The sequence below is a fragment of the Stegodyphus dumicola genome, chromosome X1, assembly GCF_044657685.1.
Source record: "Stegodyphus dumicola isolate Sdum_Otavi_A_Nest chromosome X1, ASM4465768v1".
In the NCBI taxonomy this organism is placed as follows: Eukaryota; Metazoa; Arthropoda; class Arachnida; order Araneae; family Eresidae; genus Stegodyphus; species Stegodyphus dumicola.
In genome coordinates, this window is record NC_140780.1 from 199145447 (window position 1) to 199169007 (window position 23561).

The 23561-nt window shown below is 34.3% G+C and overlaps 1 protein-coding gene across 1 annotated transcript in view; it reads left to right on the top strand.

Annotated features, from left to right (window-relative positions):
- Positions 1–23561, top strand: part of LOC118181650 (uncharacterized protein CG43867-like) — a 404498-nt gene that overhangs the window by 199372 nt on the left and 181565 nt on the right. The window contains exon 3 of the mRNA XM_035350823.2: positions 19281–19343. Coding sequence (XP_035206714.1) covers positions 19281–19343 — 63 coding nt within the window. The remainder of the gene's footprint in view (positions 1–19280; positions 19344–23561) is intronic.

A 23561-nucleotide genomic window follows, 5' to 3' on the forward strand; every position in this document is an offset into this window, starting at 1 on the left:
TGACTCTGTATAATTTTGGGCTAATCGTATGGGCTCATGTCGGCACCGAATCTTTCAAGTGTTTTGTCTTATCAACTGTCGATGGTCGGTTATGTGCCTACTATAAATGTAGCGGTTGACGGGCAAACAGGATTCTGTTCGAGAGATCGAGCCTGAAAAACGGCTAGCACATCCAAGAAAGGTACACAGTGGTAAGTTCCAATAAGTTGCTTTAGGTTTATAAATCTACTTACTATGCACTCAAAGATAATCGGCAAAATAAAGCCGAACGCGCAGTTACCAGCCCCCAAACTGGCCTTAACCTTTCGACTGCTAAATGCTCTAAGTTGAAGCGCTTCGCGTGAGCGGCCTGCGTTAGCAGAATGACTGACCAAATAAACAAGATTTGATTTTTTTCTCGTTGCTAATCAACGACGATCAAGGTATAAGGTTTCTGCGAGTGGAAATGATTTCTGAACGTTCACATGAGACAGCAGTAAACAGCCAAAGCCTTCGCCAAGCGCGCATTTGCGTCCATTGGCTACACCGCCGTACGTACATATGCGTTCACAAGCCATACCAATGGGTTTTGCTGGACGCATATATGCGCCTTTTAGCATTCAAAGGGTTAATGTCATCATCTCTCAGAGTTTAGCAATATCTCTAAATGTAATAGAAAGCTGAAGCTTTACCTTTTTCTTATTGTGTTAGCTTCACGCAATAAGATAACAATTTTGTTAATAATCTGAATCTTTAATATCTATGATATTAAAATGAAATCAGTCAGTCAAATCGAACCCATTCTAGAAAAATATTTCTATAACTAGTGTAATGTACTGTATTTTGATGTATGTGATACTTTAGTAATCATTTTGCCAAATTTTTTTCTTGCATCTTTTCTTATAACTGGTGCATTTTTTTAAACATTTGTATATTCAGAATTTTATTTTTTATTATATAAAGTAAACTCAGTATCAGGAAAACAATAAACTAAAATAAGTATTTACCCTGATCACTTGAATTGCGCTAGTCTTAAATATATATATATATATATATATATATATATATATATTTAAAAAAAAAAGTATATTTTGCATTATATATACAGGGTGTCCCGTAAATGTTACGACGAACTTCTATTGGAGGTAGGGCACATCATAAGGATTAATAATCGCATAGGAACCCATGCCCAGAAATGTCAGGGGTAAGTGGTAGCAGAGGTAGAAGATGGGAAAAGAAACAAGAGTGATTAATTTGAACTATTTATTGGGCGTTATTACAAATGGTGTACGACAGCTTGAATGCTACAACAGTTGCTCGAAGTTTTCACCATCAGACGCCAAACATGCCTGACACCGACGGACCATTTATTGCCGGACATGTTCAAACACACCGGGAGTTTCTTTGATTGTAGTGTCTTCGCAGGCAAATCTTGCCACGAGATTCATTTAAGATACAACAGGATCGTGATACACGACACTTTTGATGCCTTTTCACGAAACGAAATCAAGTCTCGATAAATCCGATGAGCGTGGGGGCCAGGAAACTGGTCCAGCACGTTCAATTCATCAATGCGGGAATGGTCGGTTCAAATGGCTACCAACATGCAGTCCAAAATGAGTCCACTTCTTAATCACCTGTAGTCGCACAAGTTTTGATGCGGACGTGCAAATGAACTGTGGTATGATTGATGTCTGTTGGAGATGTGTTCTCGATAAATGCGTGCAGCGGTTCGTCCATTACCCTCAGCTATTCCGTACACTAAGTGTTTGTCTACAAGCTCCCGGTTCATATAAAGTTCTGTGCTCCTCGTATGGTACCTACCGCTCGAACGAGGCAATCCTCTCTATCCACTAGCATTCTCCTGTACAGCACCTCCTAGCGGTGTTCAGTGACATTTCTGGGCATGGGTTCCTGTGCAATTCTTAATCCTTATGATGGGTCCTACCTCCCCCAGAAGTTTGTTGCAACATTTACGGGACACCCTGTATATAATGCAACGTAAATTAAAATTTTAAAAAAATGCATCTAAATACGTACTTGCAGAAATAGTAAAGATGAAAGATTTTTAATTTTGATAGGGTCCCTTATAAAACAATTAAAGTAAAGTTTCAGAAAGCACAGTAAATTTGAGTACAATTACAGCGCTTGATGGAGAAACTGAAAGAACAACAGTAACATTTGTTCGCGAAAAGCGATTTGTGTAGCTTTCAGATTTTACGATTGAAGATGGGTTGGGTAGTTGTCCGCGATATAAGCGAAAAACTGCATATCGAGTTCGCGTATATACTTTTCAGAAACTACTTGTGAGAACCATGCATTTGAATTAGCTTCATAATAAAGTGAGAGATATTTTACATTTTTGAAGCATATTGAGCTTTTATTTTAATGATATTAGAAGCTTTAGGTTTTTTGTTCCACTCATATTGTTGCCAAGCAAAATGCTGAAACATTTTTGTATGAAATTTGATATTTTAAGAAAACATTTGCCTTTTCTATATCGGATGTTTTCAGCTTTTCTGTTCCAGTCATTAGTGGCGTAAAACGTTGTTTACTATGTTTTCCAATAACATAGGTTTAGTCTTATTATTATTATTTTTTTTTTTCTGGTAAAAGGTGATGAAGTAGTCCTGCGTATTCCGAGTTAAACATATCCGATTCTGATATTCTTATGTCATTCCGCGTATTATTTTCCCCAAAACGCTTTATCCATTCTTTATGGGCATTTTTCAACGTCAAGTCGCAATTTTTTTAAAAATTCCAGTAAAAAATGATTCACGTCTCACGAATTTTAAACCAGTAAGAGTTCTTCGATATCTGGAAATTTTGATTTTCGTATCCGTTTTTTGAAGTCACTGCTCCAGTTTTTTTTTTTTTTTTTTTTTTTCCAGAAAAAGCTATGAGTCCGTTCCATCCTTCCAGCGCCTGAGATGCGAATTTTTTTTTTTTTTTTTTTTTTTTTTTGAGACATTTTTACACTGAAATCAATCCTAAGTGATAATAATTATAGCAGAAGTAATATTGGAAATTTTTTATAGAGTATAATCAAATATTTCGCATGACTTTTGAAATGCTGTTTCACACGAAGCTAAATGGAAATTATTTTGCCTCGGCCTCAGCTACGACGAGATAACCAGAGTAAACAATTACAGTACTCTTTACAAAATATTGCCGAGATGACGGGTTGTCGAGATTTTTCCATGTTTCATTTTATTGATATTATTAATTAATTTTTCTTGTTTAGTTATGAGTTATTATTGCTTTCTCTGTAAAGTTCGAAAGGAGAAAAAATTTCACATAGCATTTCGGAATCATATCTGATATCACAAATATCACAGTACAGTAATACACCTAAGTAAAGTTCCGTTACTTACATCATACATGGCGACATCAGTGGCCGGGTGTTTAAGATCGCTGCATACTGGCAATACTACTCGGATTCGAATCCAGGCAAATAGACAGGCTGCATGGTTCATTTTCATAATTTTCACCATGTGTAACGTGAATACGAGCCTGTTTCCATTAGAAGATACTGCACGAAGGCATCCTTCCCGTAAGGCAAATTGCCCTTATGTGCTTTGCCATAACCAAATAATCTAACTTACATGATATCATAATAACTTTTAAATTTCGCGGGTTTTCCACCCTTCTTGTGCGTTTGGGTAGGATGTGTCTAAAAATACGTATTCTTTCTTTAAAAGATGACATTCATGTTGTGGGATTTAATTTCTTTTTCCTAAGAATGGGAAGGGATGGGGGACAGATAAATCTCAATTTAATGTATTGTATGCATATTTTTTTTTTTTTTTTTTGGTTAATTCATTTAGTTCAGTTATTCGAGCTATTCAAATGGAGAACTTTATTCTTTCGGTTAGTGCGCTACTAGAAAAGGGGCAGTCTTAGATTTCAGAGATAAATTTTTTATTAGAAAGACAGCGGTCATGAACATAAAACATTATATTGTAAATCAAATTACTCGAAAAATGTAATATTCTGGATATTTTTTACTGACATTTAGTTCATCTGAAGCCGAGGCGCGGGCAAGATGTTGGCCGTCATTTGAGCCGGATTGACCGTGCTAGAATTTTCATGGTTTACTTCTTACATTGTATCGAAAAGACAAACATTTTCGAGTCTTCCTCTGTTCGTTTGGATGGGGGCAGGTGAAAAATCTCAGATGAAGATTTACTGTTTTTATTTATACAGTTTGGGGAGGAGAGAATTTTTTTTCAGTTATTTTATTCAGTAACTGAGTGTGTGTACGGGGGGAGTAGAAGCTTCAGTGAAGACTTACGTGATTTAGAAATTTTTTATCAGATTCTACCTTCATATGAGAATCATGTATCTCAAACCGAGTTTTTTCTGTAATAAATGTCGAAACTGCGTATGTGTGTGGAATCCCCGAATTGCCTAAGTTAGACCTTTACTCTTTCCACCAAATAATAATTTAGTGCAAGTTATTTGTTTGGTTTTAAAATATAATGTTATGTTAATTATATAACGACGAAGGATCGACACCGGCACTACTTACCGGTATACGAATCGACAAGGTAAAGTAGGGAGTTCGATAATGATTGAGGTTTAATGCATATTTGTTAGCTTCGCAGAGCTATCACGAGGACAGCTGACAACATGCGCTGTCGACTATGCATAGAGTCGACACCAGTACAACACATCAACACTGTGTAGCAACAATTCCGTTATGCAGTTTTCAACGGGGTCAGAGCTAGGCTTTTTGCAGCCCGGTACAAGCTTTATGGATCTCATTTCTGCGTCTCAGTGTCTCTATAAGCTCTAAAAAATTTAACGTTCCTGAATTTTGCTGCTTAGTGCCTTCTTAAAATTAAAAATTTTGCTGTTGAATGCTTCCCTGAATTTTTAAAAATTATGCCGAACTTTGGGGTAGCACCGGTTTCACCGTCTCTTAGCACCGGCCCTGATAGACCTTGCATAATCTGGCCCAGGTTTAGAATAAGCGACAGTACATAATCTAGAGAGAACGAATTTTATTACATTATTCCTTTTAGGGTACTCAGGGTACTTGAATATGACCGACAAACGCAGAGTCGAAACCGATTTTTAAGTTCTCTCTTCGATTCTGTGTCGGCAGAGAGGCTGTTGCTTGTATACAGTGTCGGCAGTGTATCGCATTCCGTGATGGGCACCTCTTACCAAGGATGTCCGGTGAATTTTGGAGAGGCTGTAAACCAGTGCCAGTTGAAGGAGCGGTGTATCCTGGTGGCGGATCAAGTCGCTAACGGAGAGTGAAATTTCGTATATGTCAATATCAGAGTTCATTTGACAAAAATTTAGTACAGTGTACAACATTATTACATTATTTTTTTCTCAGTCTGACGACTTTTTATTTGAAATAAGTTAGAAGTACGTTTGATTACCCTCAGTGTGTAACGTAAATGGAAGCCAGGTTTCCTTAATTAGACATCTCTTCCTTTATCCTGATAATTCTTGCGTGGGTTGCTGTGTGCAATTTAACAAAGGAACAGACTTTCTGGTGATACAATTTGTTAGTTGTCTAGGAAACTGTTAGACATCTACCACCGAAATGAAAAATTATCTTGTCACCATCAGGCGTTTACTACCATCGAAATTTTATATAGTTTAAATTTTACTCTGGAAGTGTACTCGAATTTTTTTTTTTAAATATACTGCTCCCCTTAATTGACTAACCAGTTATTTTAATTTTGGTATCTTTTCTGAATTCTCTATTTCCCCTCGCATTTCCTCGCCAGGATGCAAATTAAGTGGGTGTACGAGAGTATTTAAACGGGTGAAGCGAGAAGGTTAAACAGAGCTTGATTTCGCTAGTGTAGCGCGGTGACCAGACAAAAGCCCACCGGACGAAAGCGCACGCGACAAAAGCCCACAAAAGAGATCTCACTGCGATAATTGCCCACGCGACTATTACCCACACCGATTGAAGCGCATATTGATAAAAGCCCACGTTGATAAAAGCCCACATGGATATAAGCTCACGCTGATAAAATCCCACACTGACAAAAACCCACACCGATATATATGCTACGTTAAAATTAATATTTTTCCCTTTTTTCTTCAGCTTCACAAAGCAGATTCATGAATAAAGCTAAAATAAAAAATAAATTAATAGCAAATAATTAAACAATAAATTTAAATAGCGGAACACGTTTCATTTTGGGCTCCGGCTGAATTAAAATCCTATACGTATATAGAACAGAGAGTCAATCAAAATAATACAATTAAAAACACATACATGTATGTGTAACTTTGTGTAATTCCTCTACTTAATTTATTACCTAGAAATGTTAAGTTTATATTAGTTGTGCTGATACTTTAGCAACTCAATATTTTGTTGATTGAGTTGTTAAAATATCAGCACAACAATTTAATGGTTGTACTGATACTTTAGCAACTTATTCTTCAATACTGAGTAGCTAAAGTATCAGCACATCTATACAGCAATATTTAAATGTAAGCAGTAAGCATAACTAAGCAGAATGAAGTAAGCTTTGTAAACAATTTTATAGTGCTAACTTAATTTTGATAGTAAACACTGATGTGAACAGATCATGTGTGCAAACACGTCCTAAAAGAACATCACCTACATCACACACAGCATGGAGGTAGGAAAGGGAGGAGGGGCCAACCCGCGCTAAAAGTGAAGCACTGCTTTGAAGCTTGGGTCACCAGATGGGGTGTTCTTTGTTTACATTCAGAAGCTCGCTTGACAAGATTCTGATAGTATTTCGACACACGACAGTTCCATAGAAATCGAAAAAGGGACACTTTCGCATGAAAGAAACATTCATAGTGGGATGGATAATGGCAATTTGTATAGTTTAGTGACATTTACGCAAAAATCACATCTTGGTTATTTTTCGATAACTAACAACAGCGGTTTTGATTATGAATTTGTTTTATAAAATTCTAAGCTGTTGCACTACAAAAATACAGATTTTAAGAAAAATGTTATGCTTAAAGAATGAAAAATACCTTACGGTACATTTAAAATTGTATACGTCTTTCGATACCCTTGATAGAGTATTCGCTACTTTTATTTTATTTTACAAACGTCAAAATGTTTTAAATAAAACAAATTTTTTTCACATCCATATATTATTGTAACATGTACCTTTCAAAATTTTTTAGAGGAGAGGCTTTACTGCTGCTCATTTTAAACCCATCGTTTTAATTTTATATATCTGAAAAATAATTACTTTGGGCTTACACGTTTTATAAATATAAAATTATGTACATTAAAATATTTGTAATTAGGCACATAGGTCAGATTAAATAGAGTAACGCATGCAAGGGCTATCTGCCCAAAGAGAGAGATGCCATCGTGGAAGAATTTTGAAGAAAAACTGACCTTTGAGTGGGTATTAAAAATAATACTTATAATTTTCATACAAATTATATTCATATATATTTTTTATGTAAAACTTTCGGGTGTATGCTAAATTAGTGTAAATTACTTTACACGAAAAATATAGTGAATGCACAGAAATTAAAAGATTTGCACATGCCGTAAATGATAAATAGGAAATATGTATGGGTATTTATGCATGTGCTTGCAAAAAGCATGTATCTGCCTTTGACAAAATACTTAAATATTCATTAAATTATTTATAAATGCATTTGAAATGAAGAATTTATTCACTTATAAACAACTGTGAAAGTACTGTGAAGAAATCTAATTATTAAATGTATCTAATTTATAATGATTATAAATGTTATCTAAATATATAATAACCTTAATATTGAATTGTAAACATAAATTGAAATCCTGTTGACAAATACGTTATAAAACTATTTAAGCAAGAATTGTTCGTATTGGAAAGCAATCTGTTAAAAGGTATTGTAAAGCAAATGCTATGAGATGCGTACTTAAGAACGTAATAAAGGGTTTTGGAATATGTATTGTTGAAATGAAAGGTAAAAAAAAAAAAAATCTCTATTCCCTTTCAGAAATGTTCAGAGAAAGTCAAGTACTATTTAATACCTATTTAATTAATTCTCTAATTTAGAATGAACCGAATAGAGCATTAATTATAAGTTGACTTGCATTTTTCGATTTAAAAGATGCTTCAGAAGCCAAAAAATCATGTCATATTTAAGAAAGTATTTTAGGAAGAAGCTCTATAAATAGAAAAGAAATAATGCATAATTTTAATATTAATAATACAATAAACTTTGATCTTAATTTTTGTACCTTAACCGAATAAAATCGAATTACCTTAATTTTTTTTTTCTAATGTAATTAACGAAAACTTGTGAAAATATTTCATTCAAATTAAACCATTCTGAGAAAACTGTCCTGTGAAAAGTATAGCATTTAATTCCGTTCAGAATGAAATGTTGTTTAAAAATATGTTGTTTTCACATACTTAGGACTCTGGAGTGTTGTAGAAAAAGAAAATATATACATTTAAATGTATATTTACGACGTAATTACAAAATATTTACATCCGAACGCGTCAAATCCCATAGAACTCAATGGTAAATGACCCAATGTTTTGGTCACCACGTAGGGATCGCCGGTGCTTCAGAGCAGGGTACGGGAGAAACCTGTTTATAGGGCGACTCCATCTTACTTCCTACCTCCATGACACACAGAAAGGGGCGCAAAATCTTCAGTAGCCCCCGGGCGCTAAAAACCTTAGCTAGCACCGGGTGCTATTGTAAGCACGAAGTTCGTGTAAAGATTTGTGATAAATAAAAAGGCCTTTTTTGCACCCTTTCACTGTTGTATTCATCCTCACGCCTGCGCGAGAATTCGCCAGGTTGAATTTTGAAATCTAGACACATTGCATGATAGCTAAGAAAATTAGATCTTACAAAGGTTTTAAAAAAAGTTTATCCTTTCTCCCCCCCCCCCTTCTTTCGGTGAAAGACATGGATAACAAACGTATTTCTTCACGCATTTTGTTTGATCCGCTATTTTTTGGCTAGGTGAAGCTTCCGACAAATGCTGCCATCTACAGTGTTTATTTGGAAGCTCTTTCTCATAAATATATCCTTGTTTGTTTTTTAAATCAATTATGGCAAAGTATGGGAGGTTTTTATCGAAAAAGCAAATGCGTGTCTATCGTATTCTCTCCTTCGCCATACTTATATCATGATTCAGAAGTCAAACTTTGCAAATATAACGCTGATTTTTGTTGTTTGACTTCTGAATTAGTATTTATTCTGCGCGTTATTGTGTCTTAATTATACCATGATCTTTCATTTGATTTAGACCTACTAATTGGTTTGCCATGTTTTATTTCACTGTTTGTACTGTTTTTCTTATCATTTGTGTTTCTGCATGTTCTCGCATTGCAATGAACATATTTAAATAGGACTATTTTCTACTGTATAATTAACAAAACTCTGTGCGTTCATTATGTTTTTAGATTATAAATCTGAAAGCGTATGAACATATCTAAACTGAGATTCATATTTTTCTTTTTACTTCGCATTTGCGTATCTGTATTTCTCTTCAAAATTGGATTAAGCAAAGTATTAAAGATTGCGTTAACTTCAGTGCCTAATTACATATGTCAGAATGCACGCGAGATGGGAGCCAGTATTGAAAGTCTTGTTTTATTAATTTAGCAGCATTAGGCTACGGAATGGCCACTGAACCAGCTTTGAAATTTTGTTACATCGTAAGAGAAAGCGTTTAATGTAGGTTCTTCTCTTTTCAAAATAGATTGCAGAGACGTCTATTTTTAGTAGCTTCAAATATTTGATAGTCGGTCCAAAGAAACAGTGCAGTCAATATTAGAATATTTGCAGAGCTGTGGGAATGTAGGGCAAGTGAGGCATTTGTCTCGACTAAAAATGAAACGGATGCAAAACTGAAATGTAACAAATTAAATATTAAGAGGAAGGTAGTAAATTTATGTAGGGAGAAAAAATTTGAGATTTGCTCGGCTATTAAAAATCTGTCGTTTCGGCTCTGATATATTAGCCTCATAAGAAAACACATTTTGTTATGAAATTTGGATAGATTTAATGACGTTTAACAAGTAGTGCATGTGCATGTATACAAATCGCCCATTTTTTACTGTGAGGTAATGTGGCTTTAAGCTCATTTGATAATAAACATTAATGATTCTGTGAAACTGTTCAAACCTTTTGCGATTTTGTCGATTATAGCTAACCGTTACGTAAGCGTGATAAAGAATACATGACTGTGTCACAGTTTTGACTGAGAGCACACTATACAATGGAAAGCCAAGGTATCTTTCTCCTCCTTCCCTACCATCAATTACCTCAGATGACGTTTCCATCGACAAATTTTACTTAGTTTTATTCCTGAGATACACTGCAGTCATAAGCTCTCTTGTCCGGAACACATACCTTGTTCGGGATTCGAACGTAAGCCCAGCAACATGTACATTCGGCCTCTTTTATCACTATATACCTAACAGAGCGGTATTTTCGAATTTATGCTTTGTAATAAGGCGGCTTAACAGCGGTTATACAGGTTCCTACGTCTGTAAATAATGTGAGTTACAGCAAGCACACCAGCCAAGTTTCGTTTTGTTAGATTTTTTTAGAATACACACTTAAAATGCTTTTTGTATTCAATAAAATTTTAAAAGAGTGCCAAAAAAAATACGTCTTTGGCAACAACCTTCGAAGAAAAATGTGCGCGCGCAAGAGTTAAGTAACAAGTTTCGGGTAATTGAAATAGGTTCATTATTTTTAAACTATCATCAAAGGATGTAAAACACAATTTCACAAAAATGAAAATTCTCAAGGAAGAAAATTTTTCAGAAAATTGCTGTTATCAGTTAGAAATCATTAAGATTGCATCATTTCGTATATTATTAACTGATGTGGTGTGTGAATGATGAGCAGATGCATGAATCCCCGGAAAACGTTTTCATCCCATTTATTTGATTTATTAATTTTAAAAACTTGGAAATACTTTACATGAATAGCGTAGTTTATCACAGCTATAAATATCATTTGCACATGCACGTTCGTTTGCTGATCAGTCTGTGTTGCTTAACTGCGTAAATTAAGAAAACAGACAAAATAAGTGAATAAACCGCTCGCAGCTGCAATTGTTTATTTTGTAAAGCGGCGAGATGAATCCCTTCGCCTGCACTGAACGTGGAAAAATTCTTTCGTCGAGAGTAAAATGCAAATACTCAACCGATAAATTTAGTGCCTCTCTCTCTCTTTTTTTTTTTTTTTTTTTCCCCCTTTTTTTAAGCGTCCGAAACTCATCGGATTCTCATAGCTTTGTAAGATCTGTTCGAGATAGGTATCAGAAAACTTCCTAGTGGACTCCAGATTTCTAGATATTTCGTGAAGCTTCTCCTTTGAGCAGTCTACAGATTTCGTTTGGTACTGATTATTTGTTGAAATTCTAATTACCAGCATTTTTTATTTCGTTTAATACTTCAAAGAAAGTATTGTTAGGAGTGTATTATGGAAGAAGAAAACAGAAGGCTAGAACCCCGAGTAAGTTATATTTGTTAGTTTGTATTAGTTTTGTTAGTTTAAATCGATATGTATTTTTGTGCGACCGTCGTTTGGCATGCGCAAATTAGCTTTTATTTGAATAATTCTTAAATAAATATCTTTTTTAAAATTGAGTGTCTGTTAAGTCTCTTTTGTATTACTGTCTGCTTACTTAGAAATTTATTTCTAACTCTGTCTAACGTTATCTTAGTTTAAGAGCAAAAAGGGAGGAATTTGTTCACTTTAGGAGGAAAAGTCATTATTTTTTAGTGTACAATGAACATACGCCTATATTTATCTCTAGCTCTAAATTTTTAATAACCTTTACTCTTTGTCTTACCTTACAATTAGAGAAAGAAGTTATTTATTGCATTATGTTTTTAAAGATTACTTTGAATTATATTTCATAAATTTTGCGAACATTGCATTATATTTATTATGTTTATAAAGATTACTTTGAATTAACATGCATGAAAGCGATGGTGTGGGGGCGGACACTTTACTCAAGTGAAAAAAAAAAATACTACTATTTAATTTAGCAAAAAAATTGTTACTACTGCTCAGTTTGGCAATAATATCTCACGATATGAAAAAAGTTCATGAACTAAATGGAACTTCTACATTCATATTGAATTCTATATAATCACTCACTTGAATTCATCTCAACTTAAATCTAACAAATTGGCTTAACTTAGCAGTTTGGCATCATAATTCTTACTTGAGTAAAAGACGAAACACCTTCGCATTAATTAATTGTTGTTGATTGATCGGGATTTGGTTTGTTGCTCTTGAAAAGTCAACCAATTTTCGAATGACAATAATTACTTAGTTTGTTGATTAATGTTTCAATTTTTTCATGATTCAAATTGAACCTTCTAAGTTACTTCATTCAATTGCAATTTTACTAACTTTATCTAAAGGGATAATATACTCAGAAATCCTCTAATAAATTAATAATATATATATATAATGCAAAATAAAGTAAAGTAAAAAAGTACGTTTAAAATTCATCAAACTAAAGTAACTTTATTTCTTTCTTTGCACCAACTTCTCTAATGACAATGTAGCAAAAAATGTAAATTTCATTTTCATTTTCTGTTTTGGAACATTTTGCCCCCCCCCCCCCCATTTCTTGCAGTTTGCCATTGGTTTATTTTTTTTCTTTTTCTTTTCTTTTTTTTTTTTTTTTTTGTAATGTGGTTTATTCCTAACTGAATATGGAATGAATTTTAAACGTATTTTTCATTTTATTTTTATTTATGTATTTTTGCGTTATTACCACCCATTGTTGCTGCTGTCAACTCTGCATATTCAACCCAGATCGAGCCATTAAAAATAAACATATAATGGTTTGCATACACAAAAGATATGGTGAAATATATATATATATAAAGAAAGAAATTTAGAACCAGTTTTTCACAAAGACCAAAAAATTTAAATTCATTAGCAATAAATTTCAAAAAATTCTATAAATGTACAAAAGAAGAATATAATTAAAAAATTTCCTTTTAAAATTATATTTATATATATTATGTGTAATAATAACAACTGTAATTATTTTAATCACTGGGCGATAGCTGTAACAGATTCGGGCAGCTGGTTTCGCGGCGTAGTTTCTATGATGCATGAAGGAGACATTTGTAGAGAGACATGGCGAAATTGAACATATTTAAATTAAAAAGATAATTTTGTTTTTTCGACTACTATTTTTTTAGTTGCTTGTACTATTTTACATTTGTATTTTTTGCTGCGTGATATGTACTGGTGTATGTTTTGCACTGGTGTGCAAAACGTAAGCAACAGCAGGGTTTTTTGCGATAACTCCACGAGAAATCAACTGAGAGACGTGAAATGCAGAAATGAAGGAGAGTATTATGTACGTCAGGGATGTCAAACTCATAGGTACACTTGGGCCAAACAAACAAGGTTTAACTTTAGGCGGGCCGCAAAAAAAAAAAAAAAAAAAAAAAAAAAAAAAAAAAGAAAATCAATATTCATAGAAACGTAGATTTATTTCGAATAATACAATAATAAACATATATATATATATTTATATAGAAAAGAACAAGAAAAATTTAATGTTTACGTCCTGATACTTGACATCTCTTCTCTGCTATTATCTTTTCTATTTCGGGAGAAATTTTGTTTGCGTGATAACTTTCAACGCTGACCCCAAGGTGAGCATCATTAATACGGTTTCTAATAGGAGACTTATTACCTTTCATGACTGAAAATAACTGCTCGCACCGATAAGTGCTACCAAACATGGAAATAATTTCATATGCGAATTTTCGAGTATTTTCAAACCTGGCTGGTAAATATTTGTAAAATTCAGGTACGCCCACTTCAATGAATTTTGCTTTCAAATTTGAGTTACATTGAATATCGATCACCTCCATTTGCATATGGCTGGGTACTAAGTCAATACTTATTGAGAAAAATCGGGGAAAAAAAAAAAAATTGTCTTCGAGGGAACTAAAATCAATTAAACCTCGTTTCAAATTCAGTTGTTAAATTTGCAATTTTTTCTGCGTATTTTTGATGCGAACAAGTATCATCTAAACTTGATTTATTCATGCTGCACGTGGGGAAGTGCGTCAAATCTTCATTTTTAAGTTGTTTTTCCCAAAGAACTAGTTGACATTTGAATGCTTTAATTATGTCAAACATGTTCGTAATGATATGATCTTTTCCTTGTAACGATAAATTTAAATCGGTTAAGTGTTTGGTTATATCAACCAAGAAAGATAAATCTTGTATCCATATTGGATCGTAAAACAAACTTACGTCTTGATTTTTCGTTTTTAAAAACTGACATATTTCTTCTTTCAAATCCCAGAATTGTTTGAGAATCTTGGAGCAAGATAACCAACGTACCTCGGTATAGTAGGACAAACTCGAATATTCACTATCTAACTCACTTAAGAAAGCAGTGAATTGACGCTGATTTAAACCTCGAGATCTTATAAAATTTATAACTTTTTTATATATGACAAAACATTCTTCATATTTATTATTTTCGTGCATAGAACTTCTTGATGTATAATACAATGCATATGATGAATGTTTGAACCGTGAATTTCACTAAGTTTTTTTCTTAGTAATGCTACGAAGCCCTTGTTTTTCCCGGTCATTGATGGAGCGCCATCTGTAGCTACATAATTTAATTTTGCCAAAGGTAGATTGTATTTCTGCAGAAGTCCAAAAACACAAGTAAATATATCTTCTCCTGTGGTAGTACCAGGCATCGGTATTAGTTCCAGTAATTCCTCAAAAATGTTAAAATTCTTGTCACAAGAACGAAGAAACACTGCTAATTGAGCTTTGCCACTAATGTCCGTGCTCTCGTCACCGGCAATGGAGAAACTTTCGAAACTAGATGATTTTGCTTTGATCTGATCACTTAAATTCGCGGCTAAATCAGTAACTCTTTCCGCAACTGTATTTCGAGACAATGAAATTGATTGAAAAGCCTTCACATTTCCAGGACAAACAATTTCTCAGCTTTCATTAGGCATTCCTTGATGAAATCACCGTCAGTAAAAGGCTTCGAATGTTTAGCTATCAACTCGGACAAGACGTAGCTTGCATGTACCACCGCTTCACTTTCTTGCAATACTTTACTAAACATGGACTGTTGCTTTTTCACTCCTAACTTGGAATATTCTATGTTCGTCAGCGATTTTTCGTTTAATTTTACTACCACTTGGTTTTGATATAGACATACTGAATACAAAGGGCTGGAATAAACACGGTTAACGTTAAAAGTTTAACAAAAATTTATTCTTTCCACTAGAGATAAATCAAAATGTTGAAATATTTCTTCAAAAATATTCTAACAATATCACAAAATGTCAAACGTTTAGCAAAAATCAATTCAAAACAGAGAAACTAATTCTATCTCACAGCGAAATCGCTACAAATCAATCACAGCATTAAGTAAACAAACAGTTCGCTAGAACTACAGCTACTACTGAGATGAGTTGTTTGTTCTCGGCTTTTATAAGCTTTATAATTAATTTCTCGAATATACTGGAAACATCTATAAATATCTGGATTTTTGTGGATGGCAACAGCAATTACGAGATATTTATTTATTAGGTATTAAATGCACGCGCTGTTCTATTTTTAACCTTCCAACGCAGCTGTCTTTTCAAAAATCGTCTGCGTTGTTAGGGCAACATGAAGCAAATCTAATTACAATTCTAAATAAAAAAAAAAAACTAAATAAATAAATAACTATGAAATCCGTAACAATATAATTAAGTAATAATTAATAATAAAGCAAAGTGCATGCACATGCATGCACCAATATATCGTACAAAACTATGATTAGAAAACTGAGACCATGAGTTCAGGCACATTCGGCTATCGGGGGATGCGTACAAGTTCTGAGTGCACGTGTCCCCCAAAAGCCGAAGGTAGCTGAACGCAAGCTACTCACACGCATTTGTAATTTAAGTAGTGTGTGTGTCAGCTCGCTGTGAGTAATCTAACAACACTGAATAAATTATCGTTAATTACTTAGCAGTAAACATTTCATTTTTTTCTTCGTCGATATGTTATTTTATTATTATTTGCCGATATATTGGCCAGGCCGCAAAAATATTTGTTGTGGGCCGCGAGTTTGACATCCTTGATGTACGTAAAGGATGACGAAAGCATAGGAGCTGAAAAAGGAATACAATGCATACGGTATGGAATTAAACAAAAACAAGCTTTATTGAACGCATAGTATCGTGATTCATGATTGTCTATCCAAGAGGAAGAACAACAAGCAGGTGTTCTTTAATATGGGATATGCCCTCCCCTCACTGCAATGATTGTTTCGCACGGTCTCCACATACTCAGAACCAGCTGGTGCAACATTTCTTGCGGTAGGAGTGCCCATTCCTCAATCAGCATCTGTTTGAGTTCTTGGGTGTTCTCCGGAGGATGCAAGCGTGCTGCAATGCGTCTCTCCAAAGCATCCCATACAGGTTCGATGGGATTTAAATCTGGGGAGTACGCTGGCCAATTCATTCGAGTGATATCTTCACTTTCAGTAGCTCCTCAACAGCAAGAGTGCGATGTGGCCGTGCATTGTCATCCATAAAAATTAAGTCTGAGCCAATGGCACCTTGGAACAGACGCACATGGGGAAGGAGTACCTCCTCACAATAGCGATCCCCGGTTACAGACCCTATGTCGAAAACGTGGAGCTCAGTTCGCCCGTTCAGCATAATGCCTCCCCAGACAAGAACTCCAGGACCACCGTTAGGATGTCTTTCCTTGATGTTACTGGGATAAAACCGGGTCCCGATCTCTCTCCAAATCAAACGCGTTGAGAATCGCTTCTGGTACTGAACCGACTCTCATCCGTAAAGAGGACACAACTCCATTGATCAGTTGTCCAGTTTTTGTGCTCTCTGGACCACTGTAAACGGTGGCGTCGGTGGCCAACTTTCAACGGGAGGCAACGTTCAGGACGGCGGGCGAATAGGCCCCCTTTGTGAAGGCGTCGGGCCACAGTAAACCGCGACACTTGTCGCCCCGTTGCTGAGTAGTGGTGCTTGCTTGACTGCTGTCGGCCTCTTTTCGCCTGCAGGACGATATATCGGTCATTCCCTGCAGTTGTCGTCTTCGGGCGGCCACCACCAACCTTTCTAACAGCTGTACCTGTAGTTTGAAACGCTTCCCTAGCGCGCGAAACGACAGTTTTGTTGATTCCGAAATCTGCAGCTACACTGGTGACAGTACGCCCCTCCTCCATCTTTCCGATCATTCTTCCACGTGAGAAGTCGTCCAGGTGATTTCTTCTAGCCATATTTCACGAACTGACTCACTGGCACTTGCAGCGAATATGTCGAATTGCGTTTCCGTCCTGCCTTTTATTCTACTGTTGAGCTGCGCGCGTCGACATCACGCGTTTTGTGTACGCTCACGTCGTCTCTGACGTTTCGTTAATGATATTTGCATACGCATGACGTTTCTACTGACTTACGTGTTCATTGTACTGATCTCAAGATCTCCTTTTCTGCAATTTCATGGCTATCTGCTAAATGTTTACATTGTTGCTTAAATTTTGCACACCAGTATATTTTTGTCCCTGAGAGTACGAATGTATGTAAGGGAAAGATCGGAGCTCATCTGAGACCCATTTGAAAAATCATTTAAAATTTTTTGATGAAAGAACAGCAAAAGCGGTTTAATGTTTCAAATGGTTCAGAGGAACGAAACATGTATTCGGAACTCGTTAATCAACTGAGTTTAAGGCTTCAAAACAGTTTTTACTTGACAAGCTTTGTTTGAAGCGTTAAACGAAGGAGATTAATTTTCTTTTATTTGTGTTGCACATTTGCAATTTTAGATAAAATTTTCATGTATGATTACCCGGTAGTTTTATTGATTTTGCATTGTATCCTTCCTGCTTTTTTTTTAAACTAATTCTTAAGCGTTTATATATATGTAAGAAAAATAAATAATATGTAAAAGATTAAATTAGCAGCGAAAATTGATTCCCTTATGTATACTAAAAATAATAACCACTATTTGCACTCTATTTGCCAGAAAAATCTAATTCTGATGATGTTAATGGAACTGAAACCCAAAATTTAACCAATCACTGTACTTTGTGCACCTTGTATAAATAGCTAATAACTGCGTAGACTCTCTCTCTTTCGCCTCTTCGCCTGCTTGCTGACAGCTTGTCGCTCAGCCTCTGCTAGCTATTCGTCATTATTTAAAATGTAATTGCATATCTAAAATTATGGGGCGCGTTTAGCACCCCTAGTCTTCTACAGTTATGTATTAAGAAATTCGTCATTCAAGAATAAATAATGTTTAACTATCAATCTGGTCGTCCTTCTAAAATTTCATTCGATCACCCATTACGCCATAATGTCCAGTCCTCTACGCAGCAGTTTTTCCGGCCATGACTAAACGTGAATTGTTTTTATCTTCCGTCAAAAGAACAATTATTATCAGATGTATATATATATATATATATATATATCCAACCCCTTATCCGGCTTAAAAGTGCTCACCCGGCCTTTATTTTCACAATTGTTGATTTTAGTCATACTATACTTCCAATTACAGAAGTGTTTTAAATGACGAAAATATTCATGTTTTGAGACAGTTAAAAAAAATTAGGTTTTGACAAGTAACAAATTTAACTTTTAATGCGATCTCCCGGTTCCTAGAGTTATATTCGAGAAAGTTTTATACTCTTTTTGAAAAAATAAAGAAGTTTGTCTCTGGAACGACGAAAATTGACCAGGATATTTAATTTCAAAATTTGAAGTTTTTGATGTCATTTTCAATTTGACTGGAGAGATCGGTTAATTAAGTTGGAATAATTCGAGGAAATAGGTTTAAATGAAGTGCAACAGAAGTGTGTACAATTTAATACGCCGTGCAAGGAAGTCACGTGGTATCCACATCAGATTTTTTTATATATATATAATCCAGTTCCACATATAATGCAATGCAATTTTCAAACATTTATTTATATATAGATATGGTTAAAAGCTATATAGCCAAGACCATTCCCCTTCCCCAGTTTTTCAAAACTCATACATCAGTACTTCGCACACCCCGATATATTGGCAGAACCAGGTACCCGCACTATGCGAGGTTATTACTGTATGTGTTTTGAAAAAAGCTGAAAAAAAATTTTTTTTTTTTCCTCCTGTATTTAGTGTTTAAACTAGTGAGACATTTTCTTTTAAAACGAAGAGGGTTTTTGTTGGTTCTCTTAAAAATAATTTTAAACCATTCGTTTCTTTTTTACTGCAGTTCATTGCGTTGTTCTATGTTTTTTGGGTAATATGTTTATTTATTTATTTATTTATTTTCAGTTAGCTGAATTGGAAGAGAAAGTTTGGCTGGCCGAACGGAAAGCGGAAGAGGCGGAAAGAAAGGTAAATTTCTGCATGGAAATTATATACCTTGATTAACTTTTTGAAAATTCGGAATTAAGAAATTAAATGAATTTATTCATTTGTTTCTGCTATGTTTATTCATATCTGTTATATATCTATATCTACATATATGTATATATGTCTTATTTCTGGACTCTTTATTCGTATATTTTTGTTGTTTTGTTGCATGGATTTAGTTATTGTGATCTCTCTGTTTATTTGTTTGCCTGGATAAAAATTTTTAAAGATATTTTTAATCCACTTGTACCGAGCAGATGTTCTCTAAGTTTTCTATGCATACATATTTGCTAATATGTGCAATATTAAAGTTGAGTTTCTGATTCTTATATTAGAAGACAATTTCTAGCACTATAGATATCTGCGAAAAAGGCTTGATGAGCAAAAAACAGATTCAGTTAGCCCAGCAATCTCCCACTATCCTATCCTTGAAGTTTTACGTTGTCAAAAAATCACACTAATGTCGGTATCTATGCAAAGAACTTAACTGGAGTTCTGATTTTTGTTCCCGTTTAACGCCCGGTGTTAAACTGTTGTACGAGTTCCGCCACCCATTTTTAAGTTATCACAACTCCTTGGGTTATGTCTGTTTATTGTTAATCTTGTTCTGTTTACCATCTTCCCTATACTAAATTTAATCGCTCTACTTAACATATAAACAACCAAAAAAAAACGAGAAGAGCTTCGTTTTATTCTTACTGTTGCGTTATCGGTTGTGACTAAGCATATGAGACCTATCTGTTTAAGGAGAGGTAGCCTTCGTGGTTGACTTTCTAAGAGAATCTGGCTCATATTTATGTTAAACATGGGAAAATCCATTTGTAGGGAATATAAAAGACGGACTTCGGACTCTTGTCGAACGCATTCTGCGTTCAGTGGACTTGGCCTCCAGTGGGCGGCTATTCTAACTTTTTTGTTACGAATGTTTTTCTTTCTCGGGAAATCAAATTATTTCAAATCTGTTGCCGTGAGTAGAGTCTTTATCTCTCACGGCTATGCATAAAGGCTTTTAAAAACTTTCTTTTTAGCAACATAATACATTCTTCTATTAGAAAAAAGCGACGATAATTTTATTGTCATTTCATTTGTTCTTTCTGTAAAGTACAGAATTGCTCGGATTTTTCAACAGTTCAACGTTCTGATTATTTTTCTCGCTTAAGAACAAAATTCGGTGCTCGGTTCTTAAAGATCATGTTTTTTATTTTAATTTCTGGGGAATTAATAACATCCTCAGTGTAGTTTCACGTAAATCAACGGATGCCATTCTGGATGCCTTAAATTAATTCTCAACGTTTTCAATTTTATTTTTTTCCACTTTCTTTATTTAATGTATTTTTATTTTCACTGAAACTTCTTTATTTAATGTATTCTTATTTTGATTTTCGCTGAAATCCTCTTGATCCCTGTTTTTCGACTTGACATTCAAAATTTAATGCGGTCGTGAGAGAGTCTTCTTTCTTACTGTAGTCTGATTGGATTTCTTACTCAAAGCCTGATTAGATTGCTGCGATATTTAAATTCTTCTCTTCATTATGATTTTTTGATGTACGTCATGACATCTGCACCTATGTACTTGCTTAATCACTTTGTAGCGCACTTATTCTAACGTGGAATTCTGGAAAAAAAAAAAAAAAAAAAAAAAAAAAAAAAAAAAAAAAAAAATTGGTGGAACTACGCTGTGCTCACACAAACATTGTGGACTTTTATTGAGTATAGCTAGACAGGAATAGGGCTTATTGCTACGGCATTTTCAACAAATGACCTTCGATCACCTAGAACTTGACAGCTATTTTTGCAGTGATTGATGGCAATCAGTAATGTTCTTGTAAGGAACCTGGGTCTTGAGTGACTTGCTCATATAGTGGAGTCATTCTCAACCCTTACAATTAATCAAATATTAGGTACTGTAGAGAAGGTAAATTTCTGCCCATATTGTTTAAATGCCATAGTTAAAGTAGAATTTTTAAGATGATAACGAATTGTTGTGTTTTGGGAATAGCAGCAAATGCCATAGTTAAAGTAGAATTTTTAAGATAATAACGAATTGTTGTGTTTTCGAAGTAGCAGCGCTGAAGATCGATCGCAAATTTTGCAGTCTTAAATCAGATCTTTGAGTCTAGATGCAAATATTTATGTCGTGAGAAGTTATGATGAAGTTAATAGAACTTCAATCTAATCTTCCTAGTAATCATTTTACTAATCTGAATTTTGTAAATGTTAGGCAGGATCGCAGTTTAAACCATTGTGAAGAATTCGATCGAAAGAGTAGATCAAGTTCAATCGGAAGCGTGTAACCAGCTTTTTTTTTTTTTTTTTTTTCAAATACAAACCTAAAACTATTCCTTTTCTTTGAAAAATAATTGTTGTATGAGAAAAGTAATATGCATGCATAAGAACAAATTATTTTTAGTGTTAACGAATGTAAGTTGCATTTAAACTAAAAATTTAACCAGCCTTTTTTCTGCCTAATAAGTTCCCCCCCCCCCCTGGAGCAGGGAAAGCACATTATGGTGTAAAGAATTATTATTTAGGAATGCCATTCGCGAGGCAGAATTAAATGGATTCTCTTTATTGTTGAGCACAACTTCTTTCATCCCCCCTGTGAACATATTTTTCTGATTTGGAACCCTTTCATGAATCGCAAATCTCTTTCGTAAGGGGGAGGGGAAATATTGCTTTCTAACTCATTTTTAGCTCATCTGTCAAAGGCAGCTGTTGCACGCAGAGTGCGCTTTCATTCTGTTCGTTCCCTATTCATGCTGTGCAAGCGACCGGAGACGCTGTGTAGCAGCACTGACTCGGCTCGCAATACCACATACAGTGGTTATTATAATTCTTTTGGAAGATTTCAAGACTTAAATTATCTCAATGCAGTACTCACTACTTAATTTTTTCTTTTATTATTAAAAAATACTACAAATGCCTGACTTAATAAAAAAAAGGGAACCCGAGCAAAGATGGCAAAGTTTGATGCATGTAGGAGCCACATGTTAGAGTTCAGACATAATCAATAGCCCCGTCTAGATATTGGTAGAACTATAAAATCAATAAAGCAAATACTGAATAGGAAGAAACGTTTCAAGGAAACTGACGAGGACTTCTCATTTTTAAATTAAATGTAAACTTATGCGTTTTGTGCTCTAGCTGTGTATTCAGAAAAGTGTTTCCCTACGATGTACAGATTTTAAAACTTTTCTACGTTTTATTTTACATCCTTTTTGATAGCAAACTAAACATCTTATGATTTTTTTATTTCGCTGTTTCCCCGTATCTAGTGTAAAATAATTTTAATCGGTGTAGAACAAAATCGAGAGAAGTCGTAGTGGTCTTTGTCTCAAAATAAAAACCATTTATAAATAAAGACTGGCACAATAATTTAAAGAACAGTACTAGTGGTTTTTCTTTACTCTTTACTCGATGCGCACTTCTTTAGAAATAATAAAAATAAATTTTAGAACAGCGTACGCTGCGAAGAGATGCAGTCTCTGAAATGAAAGAAGAAATACCATCTGAAAGGTCTGTTTAAATTTACCGTAGAAATACCATCTAAAATCTGTTTGCTTATTAGTTGCTGATTAAGTTAAAAACTCAAGCTGCCTTAAATAGGTTTCAAAGCATATATCATTGCTTACCCTACATTATTTAGATTGAGAGAGGCTATTGTGTTTTATCTATAATTTTCTACATTTAAAGTGATCGGTTTTATGTAATTTATGATTGTACTGCCATTTGCATACTTCACAAAAGAGCTACACTGCAAAGGAAGGTCACAAATTACGCCTGAGTACATTAAATGCATGCTAACGATACCTCAGTTACTACAAAAGGTTTCCTTGATTATGAAGAAACTTTTTGCATATAAAAGAGGAGACATATGTCAAGATGCTATCACATCTGTATAAATACCTCTTATTCTACAACTTGCAAAAATAATGCAAGATTTCAGAAATATTGCAAGTGTCTGAAACAGGCTAAATATGGTATAAATAGTTTTTATAAAATAGCTACATTAAGAATTTGGACTGTATTAGTGTAATAATTAAATCATTAATTAAAAAATAATATAAATAATATACGACTCTATTAGATATATTAGTGTAAATGTAAGTATTATGTGATTTTCTAATGTATAATTTCTGTATTTATGATACATTAATTTACAAAAATAATAATGTAAGACTTCAGTGCTGATGCATTTGT